This window comes from Chiroxiphia lanceolata, chromosome W (assembly GCF_009829145.1).
Source record: "Chiroxiphia lanceolata isolate bChiLan1 chromosome W, bChiLan1.pri, whole genome shotgun sequence".
Taxonomy (NCBI): domain Eukaryota; kingdom Metazoa; phylum Chordata; class Aves; order Passeriformes; family Pipridae; genus Chiroxiphia; species Chiroxiphia lanceolata.
The window spans coordinates 2,600,380-2,628,325 of NC_045670.1; the positions used below are offsets into that span (position 1 = coordinate 2,600,380).

The window sequence follows — 27,946 nt, forward strand, 5'->3', positions numbered from 1 at the left end:
GCGCTACCGCCATCTTACCCCCGCCTGTAGCTGGCACGTACAATCCTACGTCATATGCAGCTGCTGCGGGACACAAACAGGCACCAGTCCCACCCACTGGGTGTGAAGCTCTCTTGCGGACTGCTCCAGTATTGTCTGCCAGTTCTCCCCACAGACCTAGGCTAGACAGACGCACCTCCCTCAGTGGCTCAGCTCCCCCGTGGGGGCTCTCTGGGTCCACCTCACTCCGGAAGGACAGGGAGGGGAGAGAGTAACTGCTTACTTTGACAGCTGCCAGTCAGCTCAATACGTACCCGAGATACTATTAGGCAAAACGACTACGTATTGTTTTATTACAGCTGGTGATATCCTGCAGGTAAATCCTGTAACTTTAACTAATTATTCGTATCTCGGGAAATAAGTCACTGTGTAGCAAACCGCATACAAGAGTTTTATCAACATTCATAAGGGGTAATAGGAGCAAATAAAATCAGGGTTACTATTTCTCATATACCAATCTGAAATTCAAGGAGAAATATAAAAAAAATTATCATGGTGAAGAACTTGTAATACAAACTGAAATATATGTCATGATGAAAACACCAATAGCATAACAAAAACCAGTTCAAATACAACACTCACAAAATACAAAGGTAATGTATGTCATTAGATCGAGCAAATTTTGTGAAAATTCCTTAAGAGTCGGCCACTTCATATGCAAGGAAATCATCATCCTGTAAAAATGATAGGCAGATGCCTATTTAAAAAACTGTTTATAAATATTTTTATAATGGTATGTGTCCATTGTGGTTCTGAACATGTTGGTCCAATCTCTTTTCTGCATTCCTCACAGCTCATGATAGGCCTGCAAAACCTGGACAGGTCTCCGGCTACATGAATTTCAACCTTACAGCAAAACAGAAAAAAGAAATCTGTTCTTTTTGATCCATCATAGAAAGAATTGCATATGCTCGTTGGACCTTTATCATTTACATAAGTGCAAAATAAAGAAAACTAACCTACGTAGTGCAAAGGAGACTTTGGCCCATGCTACCAAGAGGAAACACAGCAGAATCTTTTATTCCATGGAATTAAGAGGGGCAGCAACTGCTTGCTTTCATTACTTACATATCTACATACAGCAATCGGGTCTCTTAACTTTCTCTTTAGCATGAAGAATAATAGATTGTAAGGTGTTTTTCCCAAACTGTTTTCACACTGAAGTAAATAAAATCACCTCTATATTTAGAAGGAAATATGGGCTTGAATAAACCCATAGAATTTAGATAGAGAGGAAAAGCAACATCTTTGTCTAGAAAAAAAGTTGCATACACTTTCTCAGGCATAGACAGATGTTGTTATTCATAGTGAATCCAAAATAGATTTGAGTAAAACTAGACTATTAAGGATTTAAAAAATATTTGTAAGATTATATTACAGAAGGAAGCAGACAAATTTAACACAAATACATGCATGAATTGAGAGGTAATTTTGTACTTGCTCTTGAAATGGAATACTTTTCTCCTTTTCAGCATCCTCTCTCTTTTCAAACTTTTCAAGTTCCTCCTTTTCTTTCTTCTGCAAGGTATACCCTTTCAACACTACACACGGCATTGGTGGTGGCATTTCTGTTGCTTTTTCTCCTTCTCCTACTTTTAATCATGATTCTTGTCACATTGCGAATGCTATTGCTTTCTGTTTTCTCCACACTTCAGTTCCTGCTTGTGGTCTTATCCTTTCTTCTGCTTTTTGCTTCTGAGCTTCATCACAACAAAAAGACATTTTCTTGAGCATTTTTTCTGAATTCTCTTTCTCCTTCAAGATTTCTTCTTTTTCTTGATGTTCTGGGGATGCCCAGAGCTGGATGCAGTACTCCAGGTTTGTGTCTCACGAAACAGTTTAATTTTAATTTTGAAAATTCTATTTCCAGAGGAAGAGTATATTTACTAAGCAAATGAGAATTACACTAAGGAAATTCAGGCTTGAGTTTTTAAAACCATGGTTACAGAAATTTTATCCAAATGTCTTAACTACTATAAAGGTGCTTGGATATTCAATACATTTTCTAAGGCATCTGTAAATCTCAAAAGAAGATTGCCCTTTAAGTGGCACTTTTTCACACCGTGTCAACACAAAGTAACTGAAAATTCCTGCTTTCTCTAAATTCTGCTTTTCTATATACACACACATCCATATTGTCTGCAAAGCTTTGGTAGCCTACAAACGTATTAAAATAATCAGGTCTTTATTTTTTGTGTGAATGAAGGTATTTCTTTTACACTATCATTCGCTGCAATAAAAACAATTACAGAAGTGCTATAAGCCCATATACTGTATGATCATGATACAAAATAACAGCTCTCCCAACAAACAGTATCAATCACTACAGTATCTAGACTGTACAAATTTTGTCTCCTCTTTCTTTTCCATGCAAACATTTCAACATGTGTGGGTATCATACAGGATTTCAGCAACCCCAGAGATGTATACAACTTCATGGTCTACCCTGCTAACAAGCTCCAAAATATTTCAATAAAATTAAATTAAACATGGAAGATTCAGAATCAAGTATGAGATCATATAAACAAATTATCACAAGGCATACTCACAAAGGCTGAGATGAAGTTTCACGTGTAAACTTACTCTAGGGTTTGGGGAGTTTTCAAAAGCCTAACAGATCTTTGTTCACCATACATGCTTTTTTCTTTTTTTTTTTTTTAATGTAAAACAAATATAACTTGTTCAAATTTGAAGTGCACTAGAATTCACTTTATCTCTTAGTCTGCTCTAGGCTTCATGGAATTATTTCAAGCTTGTCATGATACAGTTCATCACATATTATATTTTACCTACAATATATACTTCACACAGTAATTCAACTAATATGCCTGGGCCCCAATAACAGGGTTTCTTTGAGGGGACATTATTTAGTAGAACTAGACATTACAGACAAAACAAAAAAAAAAAGAAAAAATGGGGGTTTTTGCATATAAAGAGGTAAAAAAAATAAATGGAAAGTCATAAAATTTGTAGAAAATGGTCCTGTGACAATTTTATATGACAAAGTAGAACTGAATTCTTTTTTTCTGAAAGGAAAAGATGACAAGAAGTTTTAAAGTTTTTGTAAGATACTTGCTAGTGCTTCTAAAATTTGTATGGATGGGACAAAGTCTTGATACTGAAAAGTGGTAGAAACAAACTTCTTAACACCAATTTGTAGATGTTAAAAGGGGTGTTCTTCTTTATTCAGTGCACTGGGTGTTCAGAGGATAGCTCCTCTAATCAAACGTGCCAAATGACAGATGGACAGGGCTTTATATTACACATACTCTTTGCACATTCATTTGGTATTCTCAATACATATTCATTAGTTTGCTTTACATAGTCACATCCCTATTGGAAGTCCTTCTTTGGTCCTTCCGATTCTTCTTTATCGTCTTGACCTCAGTTCTTGAGCAGGCACAGTGTCATTGTGTTTCACCACCAAAAACTGTAACGTTTGTTCTTTATTTATCTGGGTACACATTGCTTAGTTTATATCCTGTTTGTTTGGGTTACATCCCTTATCTAATTCTCTAGGACTTCTCTAAGATTATATTGTTCCTTATTTGGGCATTCCGGGATACTGTGAGTAAAGTTTCTATTTCTCCTATCAGTCTTTTGTAAGTAAAATAAGACTCATCAATGGCTTCATTACACGTATGTACACCCTTGTATTGAACTAGATAACCATGAGCAGGGATTAGGTTTTTGAAGGGTTTGGTTTTTCAATATTTAAAGTATTTTTCAAAATTATCTAACAACATTCCTTTCCTTTACTATTGAAAAAATTATCATATGCACTTGAAGAAGGACTTTTTTCCTAAAGTAACTTTCAAAGATGAACCCTCCTCAGAAGCTCCCAACTGCTTTTTCAGGCATAGACCTTTGAATTATTGAAAGAAAAGAAGAAAAGAACCACTCCCCCCCAAAAAAAACAAACAAAAAACCCACAAAAAACAACCAAAGCAAACAAAGCCAAGACCGAATAATTAAAAAAAAGGCATCTTCAAGAATATTTAGAAACATAGTGCTGCAAAATGTGTAATATGTCAAAATTATCTTAAGTCAGGATGTTCTTTGATATTTGATCTTTGTATACTTTCAAGCATAATCAGCAACAAAGGGGACTTAATCAGTGGAACAGGCAGCAGCCAGCATCCCATAGTCAGGGACATCCTGGAACTAACGAGCTCTAAGGATGAAGTAAATCAAGATGTTGTATGTCAGTAGAACAGATAGTAGTTAGCATTTACTCAAATCCTTACTCAAGGACATTCTGGAACTAACAAACTTTATGGATGTAGTAAATCAAGATGTTGATGTATGTCTATGTATATGTTGCCAACTTGGCAAAAGACTCAAGGTCCATATATCCTATAGCTGAATTACCTTCATTATAATACTAAAAATCATGCCTACAGGTCAAAAAGACCCCTGCCCAGGTGAAGACCCTTCCCCTGAGCATGCGTAGAAGTTAGCTGGGATTACGTAACTTGTACAGAAATTACAAACCAATCATAATAGAAGGGCTGTACTTGGGAGGTTACTAACACTGAACTTCTGTGTATAAATAATGGCAGGGAAAATCCAGGAGTGTGCTTGATTTGTGGAATACCACCAAGCACCCAGGCTTGCCCAACTTTGAAATAAATAATCAATGTGTCTCTTAAGTGTGGTCTTGTTGCACACTGGGTAATGAATATGATTTTTGTGGACAATAGTAAATTCCAACTGCAAAATTGTACTTTTGTCCTCTTCAGACTACAGAAGTGAATGTTTAAGGTAAAAATAATCTCATCTCCCCCAAATAAAATGTTTTCAAGTACAAAAGTACACTTCTTTTTCCCCAATAGAAATGAAATGCAAGAAAAATATCTGAACTACAAGACTGTTGTTGACTTTAAAGGTTCTTGACTTATGTTGGATATCAAGGGCATTTAAACATAACGTATATTTAATAGAAAAAAAACCCATTGTTAAACTGTCTCTTCTATGTAGGACAAAGTAATTCAGACATTGTGTAAAAGTCTACTCTGAATATATCAAAGATGCCATAGTCAAAGCAACTGATTTTTAATGGGCACCTTTGTGCTTGGTTAAAATAGGCTGCTTCTTAAGTTCTTTACTATGAATAAAGCTACTTTTAGTTAAATTGATCTATTTCTGCTTCATAGACACTGCAGACCAAAGGAACAGCAGCAGCAAGTAATCAAATTGTCAGGCTAGTCATAAAAGCAAACCAAAAAAACCCAAAAACATTGCTCCTATCATCTCAAACCATGAGCTTCATGGGTCAAGGACACATAGGTAACCAAAATTAGGTTATTTTAAGACAGACAGCAGTTGCATCTCAAAAATGAGCAACAAGAAAGGTGTTAAACTGCCTATGGATTGTGAAACACTTAGACTAAACATTCACAGGAAATAAATGTGACCCACTAAGGTTATGTCTACATTAAAGAGTAACAGTGCAACAGGAATCCATTTGGAGAGCAGAACAGTTAGTGCTGAAGTCCTGGTGCCCACACTATGTGCATTTCAGAATTTGGATGAGTGCATTCAGGGTACACCTTTCGGTTTAGTTTCATTCAAAATTAATTCAACTTGTTTTTCTCTCTGTGGAGCAAGCACATTAAATTACCCTTATAAAAGTGCTCTTCTGATCTGAACTAAAACACTGATGCAGACATACTCTGAGAATCCAACTATGAGGATATGGACAGGTCCTGTTGCCTCCATACATTTCATCCTTTGTGATAATTACTGTTTTCAGGACACACAGGGACCAGATTAACTTGGTTTTCAGCAATGGAGTAAAACAGTCCTGCTCTATGAAAGCTACCATCATGGTCTTCACAACCCAAGTCTTCCTTAAAAGAATTAACACTAAAGATGCAAGGTGAGGGAAAGCTTTCAAATATTTACATCTGGTTCAGTGGCCTGATAATGTTCCATAACACATTACCCAGAACGACTGTTTAAACTTAATTCACAGCTGTCAACAGCTTTTGCTGACCACTGAGGAGAAGGCTAAAAAGTTACCTAATGCTACAAAAATGTAGGTAAGATCTTTCCAAACACTAAAGAGCGCTATCATACTGCTACACAGGCAGAGTCAGACTTTCAAAAAGCTATTTTCTCACTTGGCATCTGTGGAGGTTTATATTACAGAAAGAGTGCTGCAAGGCATTCTGGGGATTATAGTCCTTTGGTACTCTGTTGCACATATTCAATAGAGTGCTCGAATGTGATTGAATGAGGAGGTCACGCTATGACGTATCATGGTTTGAACTGTCTATATAAGCTCTTGTTGTTCTTAATAAAGTTGATTCAGTTGCATGCCTCACATGTGACGGGGTCCGTGCCCACAAATGCTACAAATGGTGCTCCCTGGAACAGGGACTTTCAACAGGCATCGGTAAACCAGAAGCACTAGGCTTTGGGATGTCTGTCGTAGCATCCTCCTGGTAGAAATCAAAGGAAAAGGGAAGAGCTCTTCAAAACACATCGCATGCACCAGTCACCTCTGAAAGGATAGGGACAAAAAGGAAAAAGGACTGAAAAGGAAAAAAGAAGAAATTCAGCAATCAGAGGTGAACTACCAGGAATGGGAGGGAGGTATTCCTGAGAAGGGAGGTTTTCCCAAGAAATGAAAGAAAAAGCTGAAGCCATTCACCAGTTTATAAAAACGCAGAATAAAGATGCAACGGAAACTAAAATGTTGGTATTATTAACATATATTGCCGTAGTTATACTGGGATTCCTGCCAGTCAGGACTCTTATTGTGACTGCTTGGCAAAAAGTTGAGAAGATGATGAGAGAAAGAGCAACTCTGGGAGATATGGAAGCCTTTAGAAATTTAATGACATGGACAGAAGTTATGGACACTTTAAAGACTGCACAAAAGAAATCAAACTCATCCGCGGAAACTGACTCTAACCTTCCTACCCCCCCACAAACCCGTTAAAAACCGGGCAAAGACATGGAGGTGGGGGAGAACTGCTGGGAACGCGGGAGGAAAAAATATGGGAAGGAGAAGGTATATGGTTGGGATTGGTACTCTATTTCCGTGGCCAGGAGCGGGAGGGAGATGTTATAAGCGGGCTTCGGGGAGCAAGTGCATGATTTAAACCGCGTGCAGATTGTAGTGGCGCCATTCTCCCGCTGCCAACAAAGGGAGGAAGATAGCATGCGGCCACTGCTCGCCGTGAGGGGACATGGCCCGATGCCGCGTGGTGCAGGGGTGGAAGATGCCCCACCGTTTTCTCGTTGGTGTGCAGTCTGCGAGGAGCTGGACAGCACTGCATCGCTGTGTCTTTGCCGATGGGCAGCTAAAATGGAGCTTCCCTTTCCACTGCCTCCAATTGCGCAACCAACACACGACAGCCACGTGGCAGAGACACGGACTCCACCATTTTGCTCCCGCCACGGGGCAGAAGTGAGATCTTCCCTTTTGCCTCCACCGCCATGTTCTTGTGTATCTCAGCATGGGAAAGAAGATGAAAAATATAACGATCTGGGAGGCAGTGAGTTTATGGAGGACACAGGGAGGGAATCAGTTATGTCCCCTCTGTGAGAAATATCTCCAATTAAAATTTTGGAGATGGCCAAATAGAGCGAAACAAAGAACTTTATTAACAGTGCGCTGGGTGCGCCAAACTCGTGACTTGTTCAAGCACACCCCGAATGGGAGGGACGAGCCCTTTTAAGACCCTTTGATTAGCATAACCACTCCCTGGCTCCTCCCATGCCAGGCCTCGCTCTTTTCTTCCTTAAAAGGCGATCTTTGCCTTCTGGCACAGTCCATTGGTTGTCCTCATCCACCTATCAGGTTGTTTCCCTGCCCCCGGCCACACAGTCCCTTGGCAGTGAGCCCAGGCTGGTCTCACCACCTTACATTCTTCTCGGCTCGCCTTCGCACTGTAACAGTAAGCAAGCAGAACAGTAAGTAGCAGTAGCAGTAAGCAGGCAGAACTATAAGTAGCAGCAGGCAATGATGAGCAGCAATAGGCAACCCCAAGCAGAACTGTATGTAGCAGCAGGTAGGCAGCAACAATAAGCAATTTCAAACAGCAGCAGTAAGCAACTTCAAGCATAACCACAAGCAGTACACTAGTCCCTGATGACAAAATGGCTCCCCAGTCCTCTAAACAAAATGGCCCCCAGGTGCCTCGGCACGAGGCAGCCATGGAAATCCCTGCTTGTAATAAAACCGTCCTAATTATTTCCCACACCTCCTAAAGAGGATAAGTGGTCACGCAGGGGCTTTCCCGGCAGGGCAGGCACACGGCCCCGCCGGGGCTCCGCCCCCACAGCATTGCTGCCGCAGGGCAGGGGCAGCTCCGGCTGCGGGGGAGCTGGGGGGGGGCTGGGGGCACCCCAGGGTGTGGAGCCAGGGCCCCCGGGCGCAGCTCTGCGCGGTCCCTGTGCGGCCGGGGGGTCGGCCCGGCCCCTGGTCGGCTCTGCGGGCTGGTCGGTCGCTCTGCGCCGGCCCCGCTCCCGCCCCCCCGCGCCCGCGGCGGGACACGGAGACACGGCCTGGCGCAGCCCCTGGGGCCGAAGGGGTCTGGCCCAGGCGCAGGCCGGCGCGCATGCCCTTCCCCCCCCCCCGCGAGAACATCCCGGCGCCTCAAACGGACCAGCGTGGATGGGCGGGGGCGGGGGCGGGGGCGGGGCCCGGCCCGGCCCGGGGCAGCAACAATGACAGCGACTGAGTCTCCGCTCAAGATCAGAGAACTTAACGTTTCCAGCAGCCTGCTACAAGGACTGAACTGTAACCTATAGGATATCAAGACTGTGATAAACTGAGAAAATGATTCGAGCTAATTAAGAGAAAACAGTGTAAGGTCAATATGACCTGGAGAGAGAAAAGAAAAACAAATTGTAAAACTTAATTGGGCCCCTACAAAGAGGTAAAACAAGTTACCTCCCTTTTACCTTGTGTAGGATTTATAGTGAGAGAATTTTGTTTAGTTAGCTAGATAATAGCACCTTTCTTAAAATTTATAGATAACAAGCAAACATCTGCTGAATGTCTGATTTAACAATATATTATGCTTATAGATAACATTCTTGTTAAGAAATAATGTTTATACTCATGTACCTAACAATGTGTAATGTTTATACTTATGTATAATGAATATTCATGTAGTAGCTGGAAATAAATGTAGAACAACTGTCTTCTTTGGGTGTGACAGGCGTTGGGAGTTGTTGAACCCCTTCCCTGATCACCCAGCGCTGAATTTGCTTTTATCATATAATAAATTCTGATTGGAAATTGCCCAATTGGGTTTCTATTTCTCACAAAACTTGGTGACTTCGCCCGACGTGATGCCCTTTGTGTTCTGGGAGATACTTAGCGCCTGAGATAGGAGCGCGCCCGCTGTTTTTCAGCGGCCTATTCACAGGCCTAATATTTCAACAAGGACCAAGGGTAATGTATGCATATGATAAAAGCAAGGAATTAAAAAGCTCCTGGAGTGCTGCAGCAAAAAGCCCATAATTCTTGTGCACGAAGACCCGAGTGAGAAAAACGGACTGTGAGCATCACTTCGGGGGGTGGATAAAGAGGTCGGAGTGAATGAGTGAATGAGACGCAGCGTAGCTGTGAATCAAGAGTGGAGTCCTTCTAACCTCGTTTCTGTCTCGCCGCGAGGAGAGCAGCGGGTGAAGGGATGAAGCGGAAGAATTGATGAGGGGACCTCTGGGGTCGGTGGGAGTTTTTCAGGAAGGACCGCTGAGTCAGTGAAAAATCCTAAAAGGGATCCCAGAGGATCGGTGGGAAGGTAGGAAACTTTAGAAGGGACCTCAGGAATATGGGGCAGGGAATTAGTAAATTCAGTTGCCCCAGGAAGGAAAGGAGCAAGCAGGCATTGCCGGATATACCCTTAGACAGTCCTCTAGGGGTACCTATTGGTTTAGTTAGCAGCTGCGGGAAAGTTTTGTGTTCCGGGAGATAGGGAACACGGGTTCCTGAAAAGTTTGCTTAAAAGACTTGGGCCCTCGGAATAGTCGGAAAGTCACTTTTCAGGAGGCGAACGGGTAGTTCGCCATCCCAGGTCAGAACCAGTCAGCCTAGGGCTGTTTGGTTTGGAGGGGACGCCCTCCGGTGCTCTGACACTGTGGAAGAGCCGGTGGCGCTCTGGAGTCAGTGTGACTCGGTAAATAGCTGAGAGGTTACGTTAACAGCGTCGTAACCCCAAGGTAACAAATTCGAATCTCAATTGTGTGACAGTGGTTTGTTTTTGTTTTGCAAGCATGGGTTGTGTGGATTCAAAATTTAAGATCCCTGAAGAATCCCTCCTAAGTCTGGTTTTAAAACATTGAAAGACTTTAACTGGTTCTGAAACAACTTTGAAGAAGGAAAAACTGTGTAGGCTGTCTGTAAATACCTGGCCGTTGTTTGGACAAATGAGAGGAGTAGCATGGCCAGAATTTGGTCCGTTTGAACTGAACACAGTGTTTCAATTAATCTCGCTTTTACATGTAGAACAGAGGTGGCGGGAAATTTGATACGCAGAGTTGTTTTTGTTCCTATTAACACGCCCTGGATTGGGGGTGGAAGATAAGAGAAACGAAAGCTCAGAAAGGGCAGAAAGATCAGAAGTAGAATTAGAAAAAGAGGGAAAAGATCGAGTTAAAACTACCCCCGTCTCACGAGTTTTATTTAAAAACATGGAGAATGGTGATTTAAATGTGTTAATATCACCGGATGGGAGAGAAAATAGCCCGGGAGTTGCAGGGGGAGCGGCCCCGGGACCGGCTCCTGCTGAGCAGGCAGGAGCCATTGGCGGACCCCCTGGTGTGGATATGACTGCACCGGGAGGGATTAGGCAAATTGAGGCCTCTGGAGAAGTTAGCTCGGGTCCAGCGGGAGCAAGTCCTGTCGTTTTGGCTGGAGTACGCACAGAGGTGCAGGTGAAATCAGCTTTTGTTGAAGCTGCTTGCAGCGCGGCAGAGCAGAGCGAGAGTTATGCAGATGCTGCGGAGCTGGCTAGCCCAGAGATAACATCTAGTTTAGTTGCAACAGGAGTAATAGCAGGAGAAACTCCTGGCCCCACAGGGGCAATGGTTGCGGAAGCTGCCCTGCCTGTTCCAGTGAGCGGAGAAGCAGTCTGTAGCTCTGCAGCAGCTAGTAGCTTTGCCGGGGCAGATAAAGTTGTCATAGCAACAGCAGAAGTGAGCTCGGGAGTAGAGGAACAAGTAACAGCTGAAGTTGATAGTTGTATCGGTAACGGAGTAGTGAAGGCTGAAAAGTCAGCTTTTAGTAAGATTGCTTTTGGTGTAGTAGCATCAGAGAAAGTTATTATAGATGCGGCATCTGTTGTAGAAACAAGAGAAATTTTAGAAGTCACAGCGAAAGCGCCGCCGGAATTGGCCAGTGCAAACGCAGCAGGCGTAGGAGTCGCTGATCTAGACAGTGACAGTGAAGCGAAGGCGTCGGCCCCAGGGGGGGTGACGGCCCCAAATGTAGAGGTGTTTGTGAGAGCGAGTAGCCCAGCACCACAGATGGGTGCTCAGGCAGTTGATTTAATCGGTGGCGATAGCAATACGAGAGTTGTAAGAACGGAGCTGCATGCCCCGAGTGCAAGAGAGACCCTAAAGTTTACGGCGGACTGTGCTGTTGTAGAAACAAAGACAAGAGAAATGAGTTGGGTCAAAATGTGTGAAACCAGGCAAAAAGCAAATGAGTTGCCCAGACTTTTCGAACAGATTGAAAGATGTTGTTAGAAAATATATTGATATTGATTTAGAATCAGACTTGAGAAAGAGACACCTGGTATACCTGTTTGTGGGACAGCCCACAAACGATATAAAGAGGAAATTATTAGAGATAGCTTGGGCAGTATATCAGAACAGAAAGCAGAAAGCTAGTACGGTGGGCGGAGAGGCGCTTATAAGAACAGCCATTGCCGCGGCAACAGAACTCCCGGCTCAGAGAGCAGGGGAGGCTCCTGGAATGGCCGTTACCACGGCGACGGAACTGGCTGGCGCCGTGAAGAAAAAGTGTTACCTGTGTGTGATACAGTGAGAATGCGTGTGACAGGAAAAGATCCGGGGACAGAGAAAGCGAAATTAGAGCAGAGGGCGATCCCGAAGTTTAAAACTGTGGCGAGCACAATAAAGCGGAGACAGGAAAAGCTAGTCCTAGTTGTTGCTCTGACTAGTGAAGAAGTTTTAGTTCCTGCTAGTGTGGTCCAGGCAGAGACGGCAGATGCGAGTGTCGGGGCAGCGTTAACCACGCGCACAGAAAGAATGGGTCCAACTGCGGGACAGGCAAAATCTGGGTTTGTTACAGGAGCTGTTGCCGCCTTTGCAGACAGAGCGGGGGCCGCAGCGGGGGCAAAGGAAAATTATTTCCTGGCTGTGGCCAGCACGAGCGGAGCAACTCATAACACCTTAGCGGCTGCGAGCAAGAGATCGGCTGGGGTGCAGAGGCTGCAAGAGAGCCTAGAATGGTGTCTGTGGCTGGAGTCCCAGCCCAACCTAACACAGGACCCTCTGGCTGCGCCATTGGGGGCGAAGACGGAGTTGTTGCTTCCACTCCAGCCCTCCCAAACCTGCATAATCCGTGCCCTCCCATCAGACCGAAAGGGGGGAGGGGAAAACAAAATCAGGGTAAATTCCCGGCGAACACAAAAACTAAAACCCGCCGGTGCAAAATATGCCATAAGATGATAAGGTGATGCTTTGAAAACTGTGGGAGCTAAGTCTAAGGGAAAAGAAACTACCTACTAACCCTTGCATCCTCTGTCTCTTAAAACTGCCACAGGCTCATAACCTGTGAAAGAACATTCCTACCCTAACTCAGTAAGGGGGGGAATACTGATTTGTCTTAAATATAGACTAACAATGTGTCAGAAGTTAGCTGTTCACAGACAGTTTGTTCCAGCAACCAGACCTGAAGCTGTACCACTAAAATTCAAGCTGAGAAGTCATGAGAACAACTTTTATGCAGAAGTAGACAAATATCTCAACTGCAAATGAAAAACAGCAGCATTAGATTTCAAGATACATAAAACAAACCCTGGGGATTGGGTCCTAATAAAGAGATGGAAAGAAACTTCTTTAACCCCATTTTGGGAAGATCCCTTCCAGGTACTGCTCACGACAGAGACCGCAGTGCATACAGCAGAACGAGGGTGAGCACACACGACCGGAGTGAAAGGACCTGTTGCTTCACCACCCCTGAAAGAGTGGACTGTGTCATCAACGCCTGGGGACCTACGACTTAAACTCCAAAAAAGACCTTTATGAATTCATCACCTGAATGGAGAAGACATATCGAAGGCTGGAATGAGTTATCCCCAGAACAAAGAGACTTAAAGGCCCGAGAGGTATTTCCTGAAAGTTTCTGTATAAAACCTAGCCAAAGATCTTGGTTTCAATTAGTCCCAGGACAAATTCTTAGGAGACAGCGGTTTGTTTCCTGGAAAGAAGGAGCCATCCCCTGGCAGAGTGGGGGGTCAGGTGCATATTTTACTAATTGCTTAGTTAAACCCATCCTTGTGTTAGCTTGTGACCTTGAAAAAGAAGACATATACATTGCCCAGAGTGTCGTGACACGCAGGGAGATCAAGCCCAGTTAGAGCCAGTACAGATAAATAAGCTGTTTTGTGGGTGGGAATTGTTATTACCAGTAAATTGGGAAATATTTGAAACTGACTGGTATGCAGCATTAAGGTACAGTATGATGAAATTTTCTGGAGAAACAGCCCAAATTGACTGCCCGCTGGATGACTTTAACTTTATAGACCCCATGTAAAGAATGTCACAATGGCTAACAATTTATATATTGATTAATTAGTGGGAATAATAATTCTGTTGACAGAATCTGTTGTTGTGAGATAAAGTGAACCTTCACCTGGAAACGAAAAACTGGGCCTTAATTAAATTAGAAAATCTAAAAGGGGCAAGACCAGGTTAACCTCTGAACCTGCCACTGACAGCCAGCCACGGGATGCAACCCCGTTCGGGCATGGGCCGTGGAGGCTTAAGTTATGCTGGACCCTTTTGGATAATCTGCTGCTTTTGGGCTCACGTCCTGTCTGATGAGTGTACAAAATGCTACCAAACTACACGATATAAAGGCCGTATGATTCAAAGCTTAAGCTATCACTCATTTGTCAACAAAGTCTGCTATGACTATAGACAACTGAACACTTGCAACACGGGTTCTCGGCAACTATGGGTAGCACAAAATTTAGGAAAAGGGGGACCAGGCTGGGACTTAGTTGTCCTAAGGGAGAGGAATGGATTTGTTTCACTCAAGAAGGCCATTGGGACATTTCTGACGGTGGTGGAATGCAGGACTTGAAAAGGGAGGAAATAATAAAACAGAGGGTGCAAACTACATTAAAAGAAAGAACACAGGGAAAGCCTTCCAACACAGGTGACTTATACCAGAAATTGAAAGACAAACTAGGAGAAGATTGGCAACTCCCGAGTTATGGAACTAACCTATATATTGATCTAATGGAACATATTATTCAAACCTTAAATTTATCCAAGTGCTGGATTTGTAGTGGACCTTTGATGACAGAAGAGTGGCCCTGGAAAGGTACTGGTCTCACCCCATGGGAAATTTTAAAATGGAATCACTCCCAGAAAGCATCAGAATCTAGGCCCCAAGGTTGGATTTTAATTTCTGATGTGGTTGGGCAAGAATGCATTGAGCGGAGAGGTAGGGAAATATATAAAACCAAAGTAGGAGAGTCCCCATGCCTATCAGTGAAAATAATCAATACCACAGGAGAATACTGGTGGCCAAAAGAACCATTAGGGTATTGGACTAACAATATGACTGCAGACTGTACCTGGCATGATGAAGCTCAAAGCTGGTGGTGTAATGAAACAAATTTAAAAAAACCCTTTTGAGAGCATGAGAGAATTAAAAACATATTGGGACCTGGGGTTATCGAACCCCCATATACATGCTAAATAGAATTATCCGCCTTCAAGCAGTCATGGAAATAGTAGCCAATAAGACAATTCAAACTCTGGATCTAATCACAAGTCAGCAATCAAAAACTCGAGCAGCTGTGTATCAGAATAGGCTTGCCTTAGATTATCTGCTAGCCGAGGAAGGTGGGGTGTGTGGTAAATTCAACACTTCAGATTGTTGTCTACAAATTGATGATAATAGACAGGCAGTTATGGATATTGAAAGGATATCAGAAAACTGACTCATGTACCTGTACAAAAATGGAACTCTATGCTCGACAGCCAGTGATGGGATAACTTGTTAGGAACAGATTGGTGGAAGAAAGTAGGATTCTTTCTATTATGCGCGTTGGCCAGTATAATATTTTTACCATGTTTAATCCCTTGTTTCATTAGATTAATAGTTTCTGTAGTACAAGGAATGCAAATATCAACAATGCCGACAGATCCAAAGACGGCTCAAAGTGCCAAGGTACTGTTAGTCACCAGAACTCCACCTTCCCAAGATGAAGAAAATGTCAAATTAATATTGTCCAGATTAGAGCAAAAAACTCGAATCAATAATTTTATAGAAAGAGAGGAGGGATTGTGATAAACTGAGAAAATGATTCGAGCTAATTAAGAGAAAACAGTGTAAGGTCAATATGACCTGGAGAGAGAAAAGAAAAACAAATTGTAAAACTTAATTGGGCCCCTACAAAGAGGTAAAACAAGTTACCTCCCTTTTACCTTGTGTAGGATTTATAGTGAGAGAATTTTGTTTAGTTAGCTAGATAATAGCACCTTTCTTAAAATTTATAGATAACAAGCAAACATCTGCTGAATGTCTGATTTAACAATATATTATGCTTATAGATAACATTCTTGTTAAGAAATAATGTTTATACTCATGTACCTAACAATGTGTAATGTTTATACTTATGTATAATGAATATTCATGTAGTAGCTGGAAATAAATGTAGAACAACTGTCTTCTTTGGGTGTGACAGGCGTTGGGAGTTGTTGAACCCCTTCCCTGATCACCCAGCGCTGAATTTGCTTTTATCATATAATAAATTCTGATTGGAAATTGCCCAATTGGGTTTCTATTTCTCACCAAGACCAAGGCATCCACCTTTCCTGCCAGCATAACTGCTGCTGAACCATCTGTGCAGACCTCAGCTGTGAAAGATCCCACAGCCCTGCAAAGCCTCAGCACCATTGTTCACACCATCCACCAACTGCTAACCAGTAAGGAGCTGGCCAAGCTGGCCAGCAGCCTGCCAGAGCTGGCCAAAATCTCCAACCAAGCAGCAAACCTGAAAGCATCCACAAGCACCACTGTAACCCTGTGAGGACAGCCCAGCACCTGCAAAAGCAACATCTCTGCTCAATACAACTTCCTTCAATGGACCTTTCTGTAGAACGCTCTTATCACCACAATCTCATAACAGTTACTATATTAGTATAACAAAACCCCAGCATCCCTTTTCCCCATATCTTGACAAGCTATTGTTGAGAGACCACACAACATATTAAGAAAAATATTACAGAAAAAAAACAAAAAAAAGGGGGAGGAGAGGATTTGGGTCTCCTCTATGTGCGTAAACCTACATTAACTCTTCCTTAAAACAGAAACAATCACCAGAAACAACAATTGATGAAGCAGGACCAGAAGAAACACACAGTCAGTAACTTCTGCTAATTCACACTTATAGTTAAAAAACAGAACAGAATGAATATACAGAACATGTGAGAATGAAAATGTGTGAATAGCGGCCGCTAGCATGAATGAAAAGGGATGTGTGTGTGTGTGACACTCGATATCAACAATATCTCAGTTAAAGGCAGAATTATACAACAATATCACCTCAACCACACCAATTATCTTCAAATAGTAGTAAGTACAATATCCATACCCTAACACATTTCCCCTTAAAATAAGCTGATGTTTCTCACCCAGTTACACAAATACCCTCAGATAAAAAGTCTTACATGAACCATACTTATAAACCCTGAATAATTGAAGGTTGCACAATTAATAAAGTTATGCATAGTTAATTAAGTTATGACCAGTTTTAATAAAGGCCTTACCACTTTAGGTCTTTGTTTATATAAATGGTTAAGATAAGTTTGTTTATGTTAAGAAATGTTTAAGAAAAACGTTTAAAAATTATTCTGTAACTCGTTATAATTATAATAAGGAAAGGGGAGATGTGGCGGTTTATATTACAGAAAGAGTGCCGCAAGGCATTCTGGGGATTGTAGTCCTTCGGTACTCTGTTGCACATGCTCAATAGAGTGCTTGAATGTGATTGAATGAGGTCACGTTATGATGTATCACGGTTTGAACTGTCTAAATAAGCTCTTGTTGTTCTTAATAAAGTTGATTCAGTTGCATGCCTCACATGTGATGGGGTACATGCCCACAAATGCTACAGGCGTCAGTGTTATAAACATGGATTGTTTCAGCCTTGAGAGAATACAGCATTGTATTGGGAACACAAAACAGTGGGGTTTTTTCCAAGTGAAAACATATGTTACCTCCCACACTCTTACAAAGAAGTTCTAGGCACTGACTTTCAATCTGTCCCCTAAAACTGATTTGCAACATTTTATAAATAGATTGAAAATACCTAGACCTGTCTGAAACTGTAAGGAAACTGTTAACCCCTAATTTTGAAAGCTATTTTAAACTCAAGTAACACTAAACATGAGAGACCAAAGAATATGGAACCATTTCATAAAATTATTGTTTTCTAATTTGAAACAATTCATGTTTAAATGCACTGATAAAAGTAGCACTCTTAGTCTTCACTTACAGTTAAGACTGTTAAGGTTTGTTAAGACTGTGCATGGGGAGTTGGTCAAGGTGATATGGTTGTGCTTAATTTTTGCTACCATCCCAAGGAGCTGCATAGACGCTACAATCAAACACTAAAAGGATAATGGTAAAAAAAAAATGAGAGAACAAATGAGCTATCCTAGTAACATTTAGTAAATTGCACTAGGTTTTGTTTTAAGCAGAAGTTTTCCTTCTTTCCTTTAAGCTCAGTTGGAGGTAGGATTCCCACTGAGGTGAATCCCAATTAAAACAGATGATGAATTCATCTTACTACTACAATTGAAGCTCACTGCAGACACCACCTCTAGTGTAAAAGGGGATAAATACTGAAGCAAACCAAGAAAGAGGTTACCTTTTCTATTACACACTGCTGTAGCACTTGATGCAGAGACATACAAAACTGTCTTTATTCTTTCCCTTGTTATAGAACATAACTTTTAAATATTGCTACTGAATACTCGGCTGACAAGAAGAGGCATAAAGTGGTTATTACTTTAGTGTAGATTAACATTCCCACGAACTATTCAGAAACGTAAAGCTGTGCTGTTAGAGTAAATAAAAATGAGGTCAAAACAAAATGCTACCTTCATGTTCAAGCTAGTTCAAGCATTTTTACACACATCTACAGTCATAACCATATCAAATGTCCATCCTCGTTTTCAATTTCATGTATTGATATTCATAAACTCATTTCTAAAATTTTCTTGTTATCTGTCTGTGGGGTGAAGTCACAGCCCCACAACTGAAGTTTGAGGGTTTTGGAACATTATAAAGTGTTGGGCCGTTTTCCATGGGAGCAGTAGAGCTAATTAGATAGTTCCCATGGACACAACCTTGAGCTGTGCGGCTGAGTGCAGGTGCCGCATTCCTGGATGTTGTTGTAAGAAAATGTTTGTAGTCTATGTGTGTGGGAAAGTGGAACTTAGCACCAAATAAAAAGCTGCCTGCTCAGCGTAGCAGGCAGACATCTCTCTGGCTCTTCATCCTAGTGTGTCTCTTCATCCTAGTGTATGTGTGTCGCGTGTCTTTCTTCCCCCACAGGATCAAGGCCTTCGACAGATACCCAGCGACATCTGTCCTCTAGAAAAATCAAATACTTGGTCATAATTTAAGGCTTTCAGATATTTCATCCACTCTTTATTGAGGAGATCTGCCTTTTCCTTCTCAAACACAGCACAGAACTACTGTATCTTTTTCACAATCCTTCCTGAACACTAGCCCCTATTTCCATCTTCCAACCCTATCAGGCCTTCTGTATTATCTTTAGCAGCCTCTGTTCACCTCCTTTCTCCCTGGTATTAAGGGCAATTTCTTTTCCTTTATAGACTTAATTCTCTTGAACCTCAGTTCCATGGGCTTAAAAGCATCCTCTCTTCGGGTCTTCCACCACAGACCAAGATGAGCAGAGCCTTGCCTATGTTTAAATGGATACCAGGTACAATCAAACACCCCATGTTTCATCAAAGGAAGAGGAACACTGAAGAACAGCATGTGCTGTACTACCTGATACAGAAATGTTCTGCCCTTCACTTCCAGGTCCACAGACAGTTGTTGACCTGGAAAAGTTTCCCCTCCCTAGTTATAGATCGGAGAAGAGCACTGAGACAAGCCACAATTTGTATGTCACTGCCCCTGGAAACACAAGTAGCACCATTTTAAGAGTACTGCACATTTTTTTAAATAGTTGCAATTGTTTCAGTGTACTAAAAGTGCAAAAAAACCTATTTCCCAGGTTTTCCACAATTCTGTAGTTAATATTATAAAAAAGACTACAATCATTTACTGTCTAATTGAAAACCTTTTTCCCCCCCCACTTAACTAACCTTGGATGGATTGAATGGCATCCCTAAATATGAAGAGCCTCTGAATCCACAGCGATTCAAATTTGAGTCTGGAAAAGGAAGAAAAATCCAGAGTCAACTAATTAGCTTTGCTGAAACATTCATTATAAACCATAATTCTCCAGTCAAGATCAAAACTTGTTAGTTCAACACCATTCATAGCATTACCAACATTTGTATATGTCCTTTCAGTATGTTCCCAACCTCAGCTTGTTATCAGTAAGACAAAAGGGCATGGTCTTAAGCTGTGCCAGAAGAAATTCTTTACAGAGAGGATAATCAGGCATTGGAATGGGCTGCCCAGGGAAGTGGTGGATTCTCCGTCCCTGGAGGTTTTTAAGATGAGACTGGATGTGGCACTTAGTGCCATGGTCTAGTAACCGTGGTGGTAGTGGATCAAGGGTTGGACTTGATGATCTCAGAGGTCCCTTCCAACCTGGTTGATTCTATGATTCTATGATTATGAAAAGGATAGAGGGTGATAAGGTCCCCTCGAGCCTCCTTTTCTCCAGGGTAAACAACCCCAGTTCCCTCAGTCATTCCTCATAGGACTTGTACTCCAGACCGTTCACTGCCTTTGTTACCCTTCTCTGGACTTGCTCCAGCACCTCAGTGTCCTTCCTGAATTGAGGGGCCCAGAACTGGACACAGTGTTAGAGGCATGGCCTCACCAGTGCTGAGTACAGGGGGACAATCACTTCCGTGGTCCTGCTAGCCACACTATTTCCGATACAAGCCAAGATGCCATTGGCCTTCTTGCCCACCTGGGCACACTGCTGGCTCATGTTCAGCTGGCTGTTGACTGGAACCCTCAGGTTCTTTTCCGCTGGGCTGCTTTCCAGCCACTCTGCCCCCAGCCTGTAGCGCTGAAGGGGGTTGTTGTAACCCAAGTGCAGAACCTGGCACTTGGCCTTGTTGAACCTCATACCACTGGCCTCAGCCCATCTATTCAGCCTGTAGCAAGCCAAACCTGAGAACAAGAAGAGGAAGGCCTGGGAAATGTCTAGATGACCTTGTATTGTTTTCTCTAAGCCGTGATTTACTGCCCAGGGACAGAGCTAAGCTCTTGAGTTTGCAATTCACCATGCGGGGGTGTGAAAAAGGGATAACTTGAAACTCCAAGGTCTGTGTGTGTGTGTGATGTCTGGATGATCAGGCTGGCCTGTGAGAGTGATTGATGTGTGACTTGCAGCTGTGTTCTGCCTTGATTTGCTTAACCACTCCCAGCTGAAAGTGAATGAGATAAAAATCCTGGATCATGAGGAATAAAGCGATTTCTGTCCATCAAACCAGAAGTCTGTGTGTCATTCCATCACATCAGCCTGTCCAGATCCCTTCACAGAGCCTTCCTGCCCTCCAGCACATCAACACTCCCACCCAACTTAGTGTCATCTGCAAACTTACTGAGGGTGCACTTGATCCCCTCATCCAGGTCATCGATGAAGATATTTAACAGGACTGGCCCCAATACTGAACCCTGGGGAACCCCCCTAGTGACCAGCTGCCAACTGGATGTAACTCCATTCACAACTCCAGCCATCCAGACAGTTTTTACTCAGAGAACAAAATACCCATACTCGTTGGGCCTGGTCATCTGGTTGTTCTGTACACGCCATGTGATGGCACTCAAGAAGTGCTCCATAACCTTTCCCAGCACCAAGGTCAGACTGAAAGGCCTGCAGTTCCCTGGATCCTCCTTCCAACCCTTCTTGTAGATGGGCATCCCATTGGCTAACCTCCAGTCATCTGGGACTTCCCCGGTTAGCCAGGACTGATGACAAATGATGGAAAGTGGCTTGGCGAGCTCTTCCACCAGCTCCCTCAGTACCCTTGGGTGGATCCTATACGGCTTCATAGACTTGTGTGGGTCCAAGTGCTATAGCAGGTCACTGACCATTTTCCCTTGAATTATGGGGGATTCATTCTGCTCCTCATCTCCATCTTCCAGCTCAGAGGGCTGTGTACCCAGAGAACAACTGGTCTTTCTGTTAACGACTGAGTCAAAGAAGGCAATAAGTTCCTCAGTCTTTTCCTCATCCTTTGTCACTATGTTTCCCCCCACATCCAACAAAGGATGGAGATTCCCCTTAGCCCTCCTTTTGTTGCTACTGTATTTATAGAAACATTTTTTGTTGTCTTTTATGGCAGTAGCCAGAAAAGTTCTAGTTGGGCTTTGGCCCTTCTAATTTTCTCCCTGCATAACCTTGCGACATCCTTGTAGTCCTCCTGAATTGCCTGCCCCTTCTTCCAGAGTTCATGTAAAGCCCCAAGATTTTTTTTTTTAAAGCAGAGTGTAGCAGGACATTCCCCCTGGAATGTGACCAAGCAACTCAATAGGAAAATGCCCTATTTGCAAAGGTATCAGTGGTGGGCTTAGAGGGGAAGCCAGGTGATGTTGAAACCAGTCTGGCTTCAACCCTGAATTAACATCCTGATGGTGAGGGAACCACCAAAGTCAGGTGACTGTCAGTCTATCACTTTATACTATAAAGGTCCGGTCCACTCTCATACGGTCAGGTTCTTCTAACATAACCCTTCTTGGGGTGAATGAGTGGAGATTCCTCCCTTGGGTGGGGAGGCCCCTCAAGGATACTCCTCAAGGTTGAGGAGATCTGACCACAAGTGTTGGTATGGGTGTTACATCAATCTCCAACTACTAATTATTTCTTTTTGCTAGCTTTAATATAATCGTTTCAATATAGTGCACTATCCTATCTTATACTATGCTGCTAGGGAGTTTCAGCATTTATATTGTGTAGTAAGTAACTCTGATTAAGATCTTTTGTCTGATCATTTGTAATAATAAATGATCAATTTTATCTAAATATTCTCAGTTTGCCATCTTTAATCCTGAGGCACAAAGTTGTACTTAAACCGTTGAAAGTCTTGGGGCTGACTGGATCCAGCTGTACCTAGACTCCTCAGAGAAGGAGTTTAGAAAGCAAAGGGATCCTTTCTGCACCTTGTGACTCAACAGCAGGGCTTCTTTAATAAACTTTGTCTAAAAACCCCCACTCCCACCTGCAACAGGGGGCTTAGGTACTTCGATACCCTGAGGCAGTGTTGGGGAGAACACAGTAAAGTTCTCAGGAGATTGAATAACAAACTGTGGTGGGTTGACCTTGGCTGGACAACAGGTGCCCACCCAGCCACTCTATCACTCCCCTTCCCAGCTGGACAGGGGAGAGAGTAAGATGGAAAACAACTCGTTGGTATGGATAAAGCAGTTTATTAAAGCATAAGCTAGGCGAAAGTTTGCGTGTGCAAAAGCGAAGTGAAAGATAACACAGTTTATTATCTACTTCCCATGAGTAGCGATGGTCAACCACTTCCAAGAAGCAGGGCTTCAGCCCACGTAACAGTTTCTCAGCAGGCAGCCATTGGAGAAAATGAATGCCTGCCTTCCTGCTCCTTGCCTACGCTTTTATATCTGAGCTGATGTCATATGGTCTGGAATATCCCTTTGGTTAGTTTGGGTCAACTGGCCTACTTGTGTCCCCTCCCAGAATCTTGCCCTCGATTGAGGAAGGAATGTTACAGTGCTGATGCTGTGGTCAGCAGTAGCCAAAACACCGGTGTGTTATCAACACCCTTCTAGCTGCCAATGCAAAGCACAGCACTGTGAGGGCTACTATGGGGAAATGAACTCCAGCTCAGTCAGACCCAATACAGTCTCCACCCCTTATTCCACACCATTTACATCATACTCAGATCCCATATCTGACTATCTCCCACACTTGCACAGATGTCATTTTGTGGCCTTCTTCCACCCCTCCAGATTCTGGGTTCCATTCCAATGGGATGTGTACTCAGGACAGGAGAAGCAACACAATGGATCACTGGGCACCGACACCAGCCTGGCTTGGGTCATTGTCACACGCTCCTTGCTCCTCTCAGAATTCGCTCTTCATTGTCCTTTGACTTTACTTCCTGCAACATACAACTTAGAACACAGATTATCTTTCCCCCAAGGTTAAATCTCCTTGAGGCACACACCAGGTCTCCCCATCCTCAGCTAATTCGGCCCTCCTCAGCTAATTGGACCCTCAGATTATTATCCACTGTTGGTAGTCCAGGCTGGCAGTGATGACATTAATGGGAGAAGTACCAAGGCAATTAAAAAGGACTTCAAAGCGCTGGGTCGATTAGTTGATGGGACAGGAGCACAGGTGGTGTTTGCCTCAGTTCCTGCAGTAGCAGAGATGAATGAGGAGTAGGAAAACCTATCTTATCAACAGGTGGCTAAGAGATTGGTACCACCAGCAGAACTTTGGGTTTTTTGACCATGGGCCAAATTCCATCATACCTAGTCTCTTCAAACCAGATGGGCTTCATCTATCTAGCAAGGGCAAAAGGACTCTACCCCATAAGTTGGCAGGGCTGATAAGGAGGGCTTTAAACTAGGTTTGAAAGGGGAAGGGGTTGAAACCGGGCTCTCCAGAAAGGAGTCCAAGGGCAGACAGCCCAAGTTAAGAGCCAAATCAGCAGCCCAGATGAAGTGCATGTACACCAATGCACGCAGCATGGGTAACAAGAGGAGTTGGAAGCCATCATGCAGCAAGAAAGTTATGATGTAGTCACTTATCACGGAAACGTGGTGGGATGACTCGCATGACTGGAGTGCTACCATGGGTGGTTACAGGCTTGTTATATGGTGGTGCTTCTTGGGCACGAGTCACCTCTTCAGGCAATGCTCCAAAATCTCTGCCTTCTGGCCAGTCCATATTCTCTTCAAGGATTCCTGGGAAATTGGGTGATCCAAGCTACCCACTTACTCTATATAGCACTGGTTGCATGATGTGTTGAGGGGATGTTCCCTTTGAACATCCAGTACAGCACAGGCAAACGCGGTGCCAAGAGGAGACATGCTTCTGTCCCAACAACTTCTGAGGGGGCTCAAATCCCCTCATAGGCTGCTAATATCTCTTTTCAGTTGGCATGTAGTGGGCTTCTGATCCTCAATAACCCCGGCTCCAAAACCCTAATGGTCGACCTCGGGTTTCTCCTGGTGTTCTCTGTCAGAGGCTCCAGGTGAGACCATGCTCCCCAGCTGCCTTGTAGAGGATATTTCGCACATTTGATGGTGTTCGAACAGGTCCAAGAGCTACTGCGTGAGCTACCTCCTGTTTGATGTGCTCAAAGGCCTGTTGTTGCTCAAGGCCCCACTCAAAATGGTTCTTCTTCTGGGTCACTTGATAGAGGGGGCTCACAAGCTGACTGTAACCTGGAATGTGCATCCTCCAGAAACCCACAAGGCCTAGGAAAGCTTGTGTTTCCTTCTTCTTAGCTGATGGAGACATAGATGCTATTTTGTTCACTACAACCATGGGCACATGATGGCATCCATTCTGCCATTTTATTCCCAAGAACTGAATCTCCCATGCAGGTCCCTTTGCCTTGCTTTGTTATGTGGCAAGATCAGCTTTGAGAAGAATTTGGACTATTTTCCTCCCTTTCTCAAAAACTTCTTCTGCTGTTTTGCCCCATACAATGATGTCATCAGTATATTGCAGTTACTCTGGAGCTCCCCCCTGTTCCAGTGCAGTCTGGATCAGTCCATGGCAGATGGTTGGGCTGTGCTTCCACCTCTGGGGCAGTCTATTCCAGGTATACTGGACACCCCTCCAAGTGAAGGCAAACTGTGGCCTGCACTCTGTTGCCAGAGTGATTGAGAAAACTGCATTAGCGATATCAATTGTGGCACCACTTGGCTGCTTTTGACTCCAGTTCATACTGAAGTTCCGATGTGTCTGGCACAGCAGCACTCAGAGGTGGTGTGACTTCATTCAGGCCACGATAGTCCACTGTCAGCCTCCACTCCCCATTAGACTTCCGCACTGTCCATATGGGGCTGTTAAAGGGTGAGTGGGTCCTGCTGATCACTCCCCGTTTCTCCAGTTGACAAATTAGTTCCTGAATGGGAATTATGAAGTCTTGGTTGGTGCGATACTGCCGTCGGTGCACTGTTCTGGTGGCAACGGGCACTTGTTGGTCTTTGACTTGCAGCAATACCACAATGGAAGGATCCTTTGAGAGGCCAGGCAGGGTAGATTATTGTTTGATCTTCTCTGTAGCTACAGTAGCTACACCAAAAGCCCATTGATATCTGTACTGGGACGATGTTATGCTGATATTTTTGGTCTGTGTTTGGCCCTAACCACCTGCAGTAGTTTATGGTTCTCCCTGCCAAGTTCACTGATAAAACAGTGAATTCGTCCTTGGAGGGAGAACTTCTGTATTAACTGTTTTAATTGGTGTCCTGTGATTGGTTAATTGTCCTTCAAGGGCATTTGGAGGAGAAAGTGATGATGAAGTGAGGAAGGCTCGCCCCCAGACTCAATTAAGAAAGACCCCCAAAACACACTGCACATGCATGAGGGGATTTCCGAAGTTCTCATGCATGCGCAGAAGAGATGCACTTACATAACCAAGAGGGTGGGATTGGGAACCTCTGGCGGGGCGGTACTGGCCACACCTCTCCGGGCAGAGGTGCTCAATGAATTGTATAAAAGCAGACACATTTTCCGTTTTCGGGGCCAGCTCTGCACAAAGGACCAAGTTGCTGTTAACGGGGACGCCTGCTGAAGTGGGAGCTTACCAACCCTTTGGAAAACGCAACTGTTGCAGAGGGCTTTATAAGTATTTAGAGTGGGTAAGATCATCTTATAAATGACACCTGGGTGAGTAGGGTGTCGTGCCTTCCTCTTTGGTTTTGTTTCTTTTTCCCTTCCTTTTCCCCTTCTCTCGGGTGTCCATTTTCCTTTGTTAGCTACCTTTGGTAATAAATATTTGCCTTTTGAGTTCCAACGGTGTCTGGTTTTTCACGTTCCAGTATATCTCAGACCTTCCCTAATACATGTTTTGGCGTAGTCAGAAGGATACTGGCCATGAAACCTCGCCATTGCTAGCGACCGGGACCTGCCAGGCTGGGAGGGCTGCGTCGCTCGTTCTAAGTGAGCGGGACCTGCCGGGCTGGGAGGGCTACCTCGCTCGTTATACGTGAGCAGGACCTGCCAGGCTGGGAGGGCTGTGTCACTCGTTCTAAGTGAACGGGACCTATCCGGCTGGGAGGGTTCGAGGGGAAGGCAATTCCTCCGTGCTGGGCTCTGCTGTCTGGTTTGGACCCATGCAGGACCTGGGGTTGAGTACGTTTCTATTTGTGGGGAGTTGTTTCCGTAGGATTCATGGGGGCGAGGGGCTTTCCACAGAGAGGAGTGTTTTTTTCCTTTTCCCCCCATGCTTTGTGTGTGTTTTGTTTTCCCGTTTTCCCTTCCTGCTGGCTGGGAGGGGGTGGGTCTTTCCAAAGGGAGGCTCTACCCAGCAGGGCTAAGATAATTTTCCAGGAACCAGGCGGGGACAAACTCCGCCCCGGGGGCTGTTACGTCTGACGTTGCTGGTAGGGGCTTGGGAGGTTAGCCACCACCCCTTCCGTTTCATTCCTGTTTATTTTCCCAGTCCCTGTCTTCCTATCCTTGTTGGTTTTCTCCCGGTTGTGCTACCTGTGCCTTCTCCGTTCCGTATTGAGAGTGAGTCGGGGGAAGGAGGGCAAGGAGGATAAGCATGAGCCGGTTAGCAAAACTTTTAACCCCTCAGAAATGGGATGTAGGAGGTGCTCCTTTTATGGAGCATGATGGGTGGACCCAGGAGCCCTGGAGCATTCTTTGGGACCACCTAGAAACCTGTACTGGGGTCACTCCTGAACCGTGGAGTTGCTGTAGCCTGACAGAAATAATGAAGTATTGGGTGCAGTTCGAGGAAACATCTTACACACAAAAATCACAGTGCCTAAGTCATATCGACTGCATGACAGGAGCTCTCCTGTTTGCTTATAAAATGGCTATTGGTAGAATAGAAGAGTTAGAGAAGCAGCTGGAGCATGTAAAAACAGAGGTACAAGAAGTAAAGACTACATCTATTATACAACAGCAAACCTTGTTAGCTGCAACTAATCAGTGCAGCATCATGGAACAGAAATGTGCTACAGTGGCAGAAAAGTTTGCCGTACGTGCTGCGAGATGGAAAAAGGGAAAGATACGTAAGATACGTAAAGGGAAAGACACAGGACCTAGAGTTAGGGCTATTGTAACAGATCCAGGGTGGGATCCAAACACATGGGATGGCAATATCTGGAGTACCAGTGAGTCTGATAGTGAACAGGAGGATGCACAAAGAGATAGAGAGGAAATACCCTCAGGACCTGCAAAGGCAGCTCCTGTGGTTAAACGAAAGGGGACCATGGATCCGGTTACAGGGTGTTGAGCACGGATCGATACCATGGAGGATTTCACACCGGAGGATGTCAAAAATTTAATCAATT

The 27,946-nt window shown here is 43.8% G+C and overlaps 1 protein-coding gene across 1 annotated transcript in view; it reads right to left on the reverse strand.

Moving 5' to 3' along the window:
- LOC116779999 (geranylgeranyl transferase type-1 subunit beta-like) overlaps window positions 1-27,946 on the reverse strand; it is an 88,174-nt gene that overhangs the window by 46,808 nt on the left and 13,420 nt on the right. Inside the window, exon 2 of the mRNA XM_032674518.1 lies at window positions 19,612-19,679. Within this exon, the coding sequence (XP_032530409.1) occupies window positions 19,612-19,679 (68 nt within the window). The remainder of the gene's footprint in view (window positions 1-19,611; window positions 19,680-27,946) is intronic.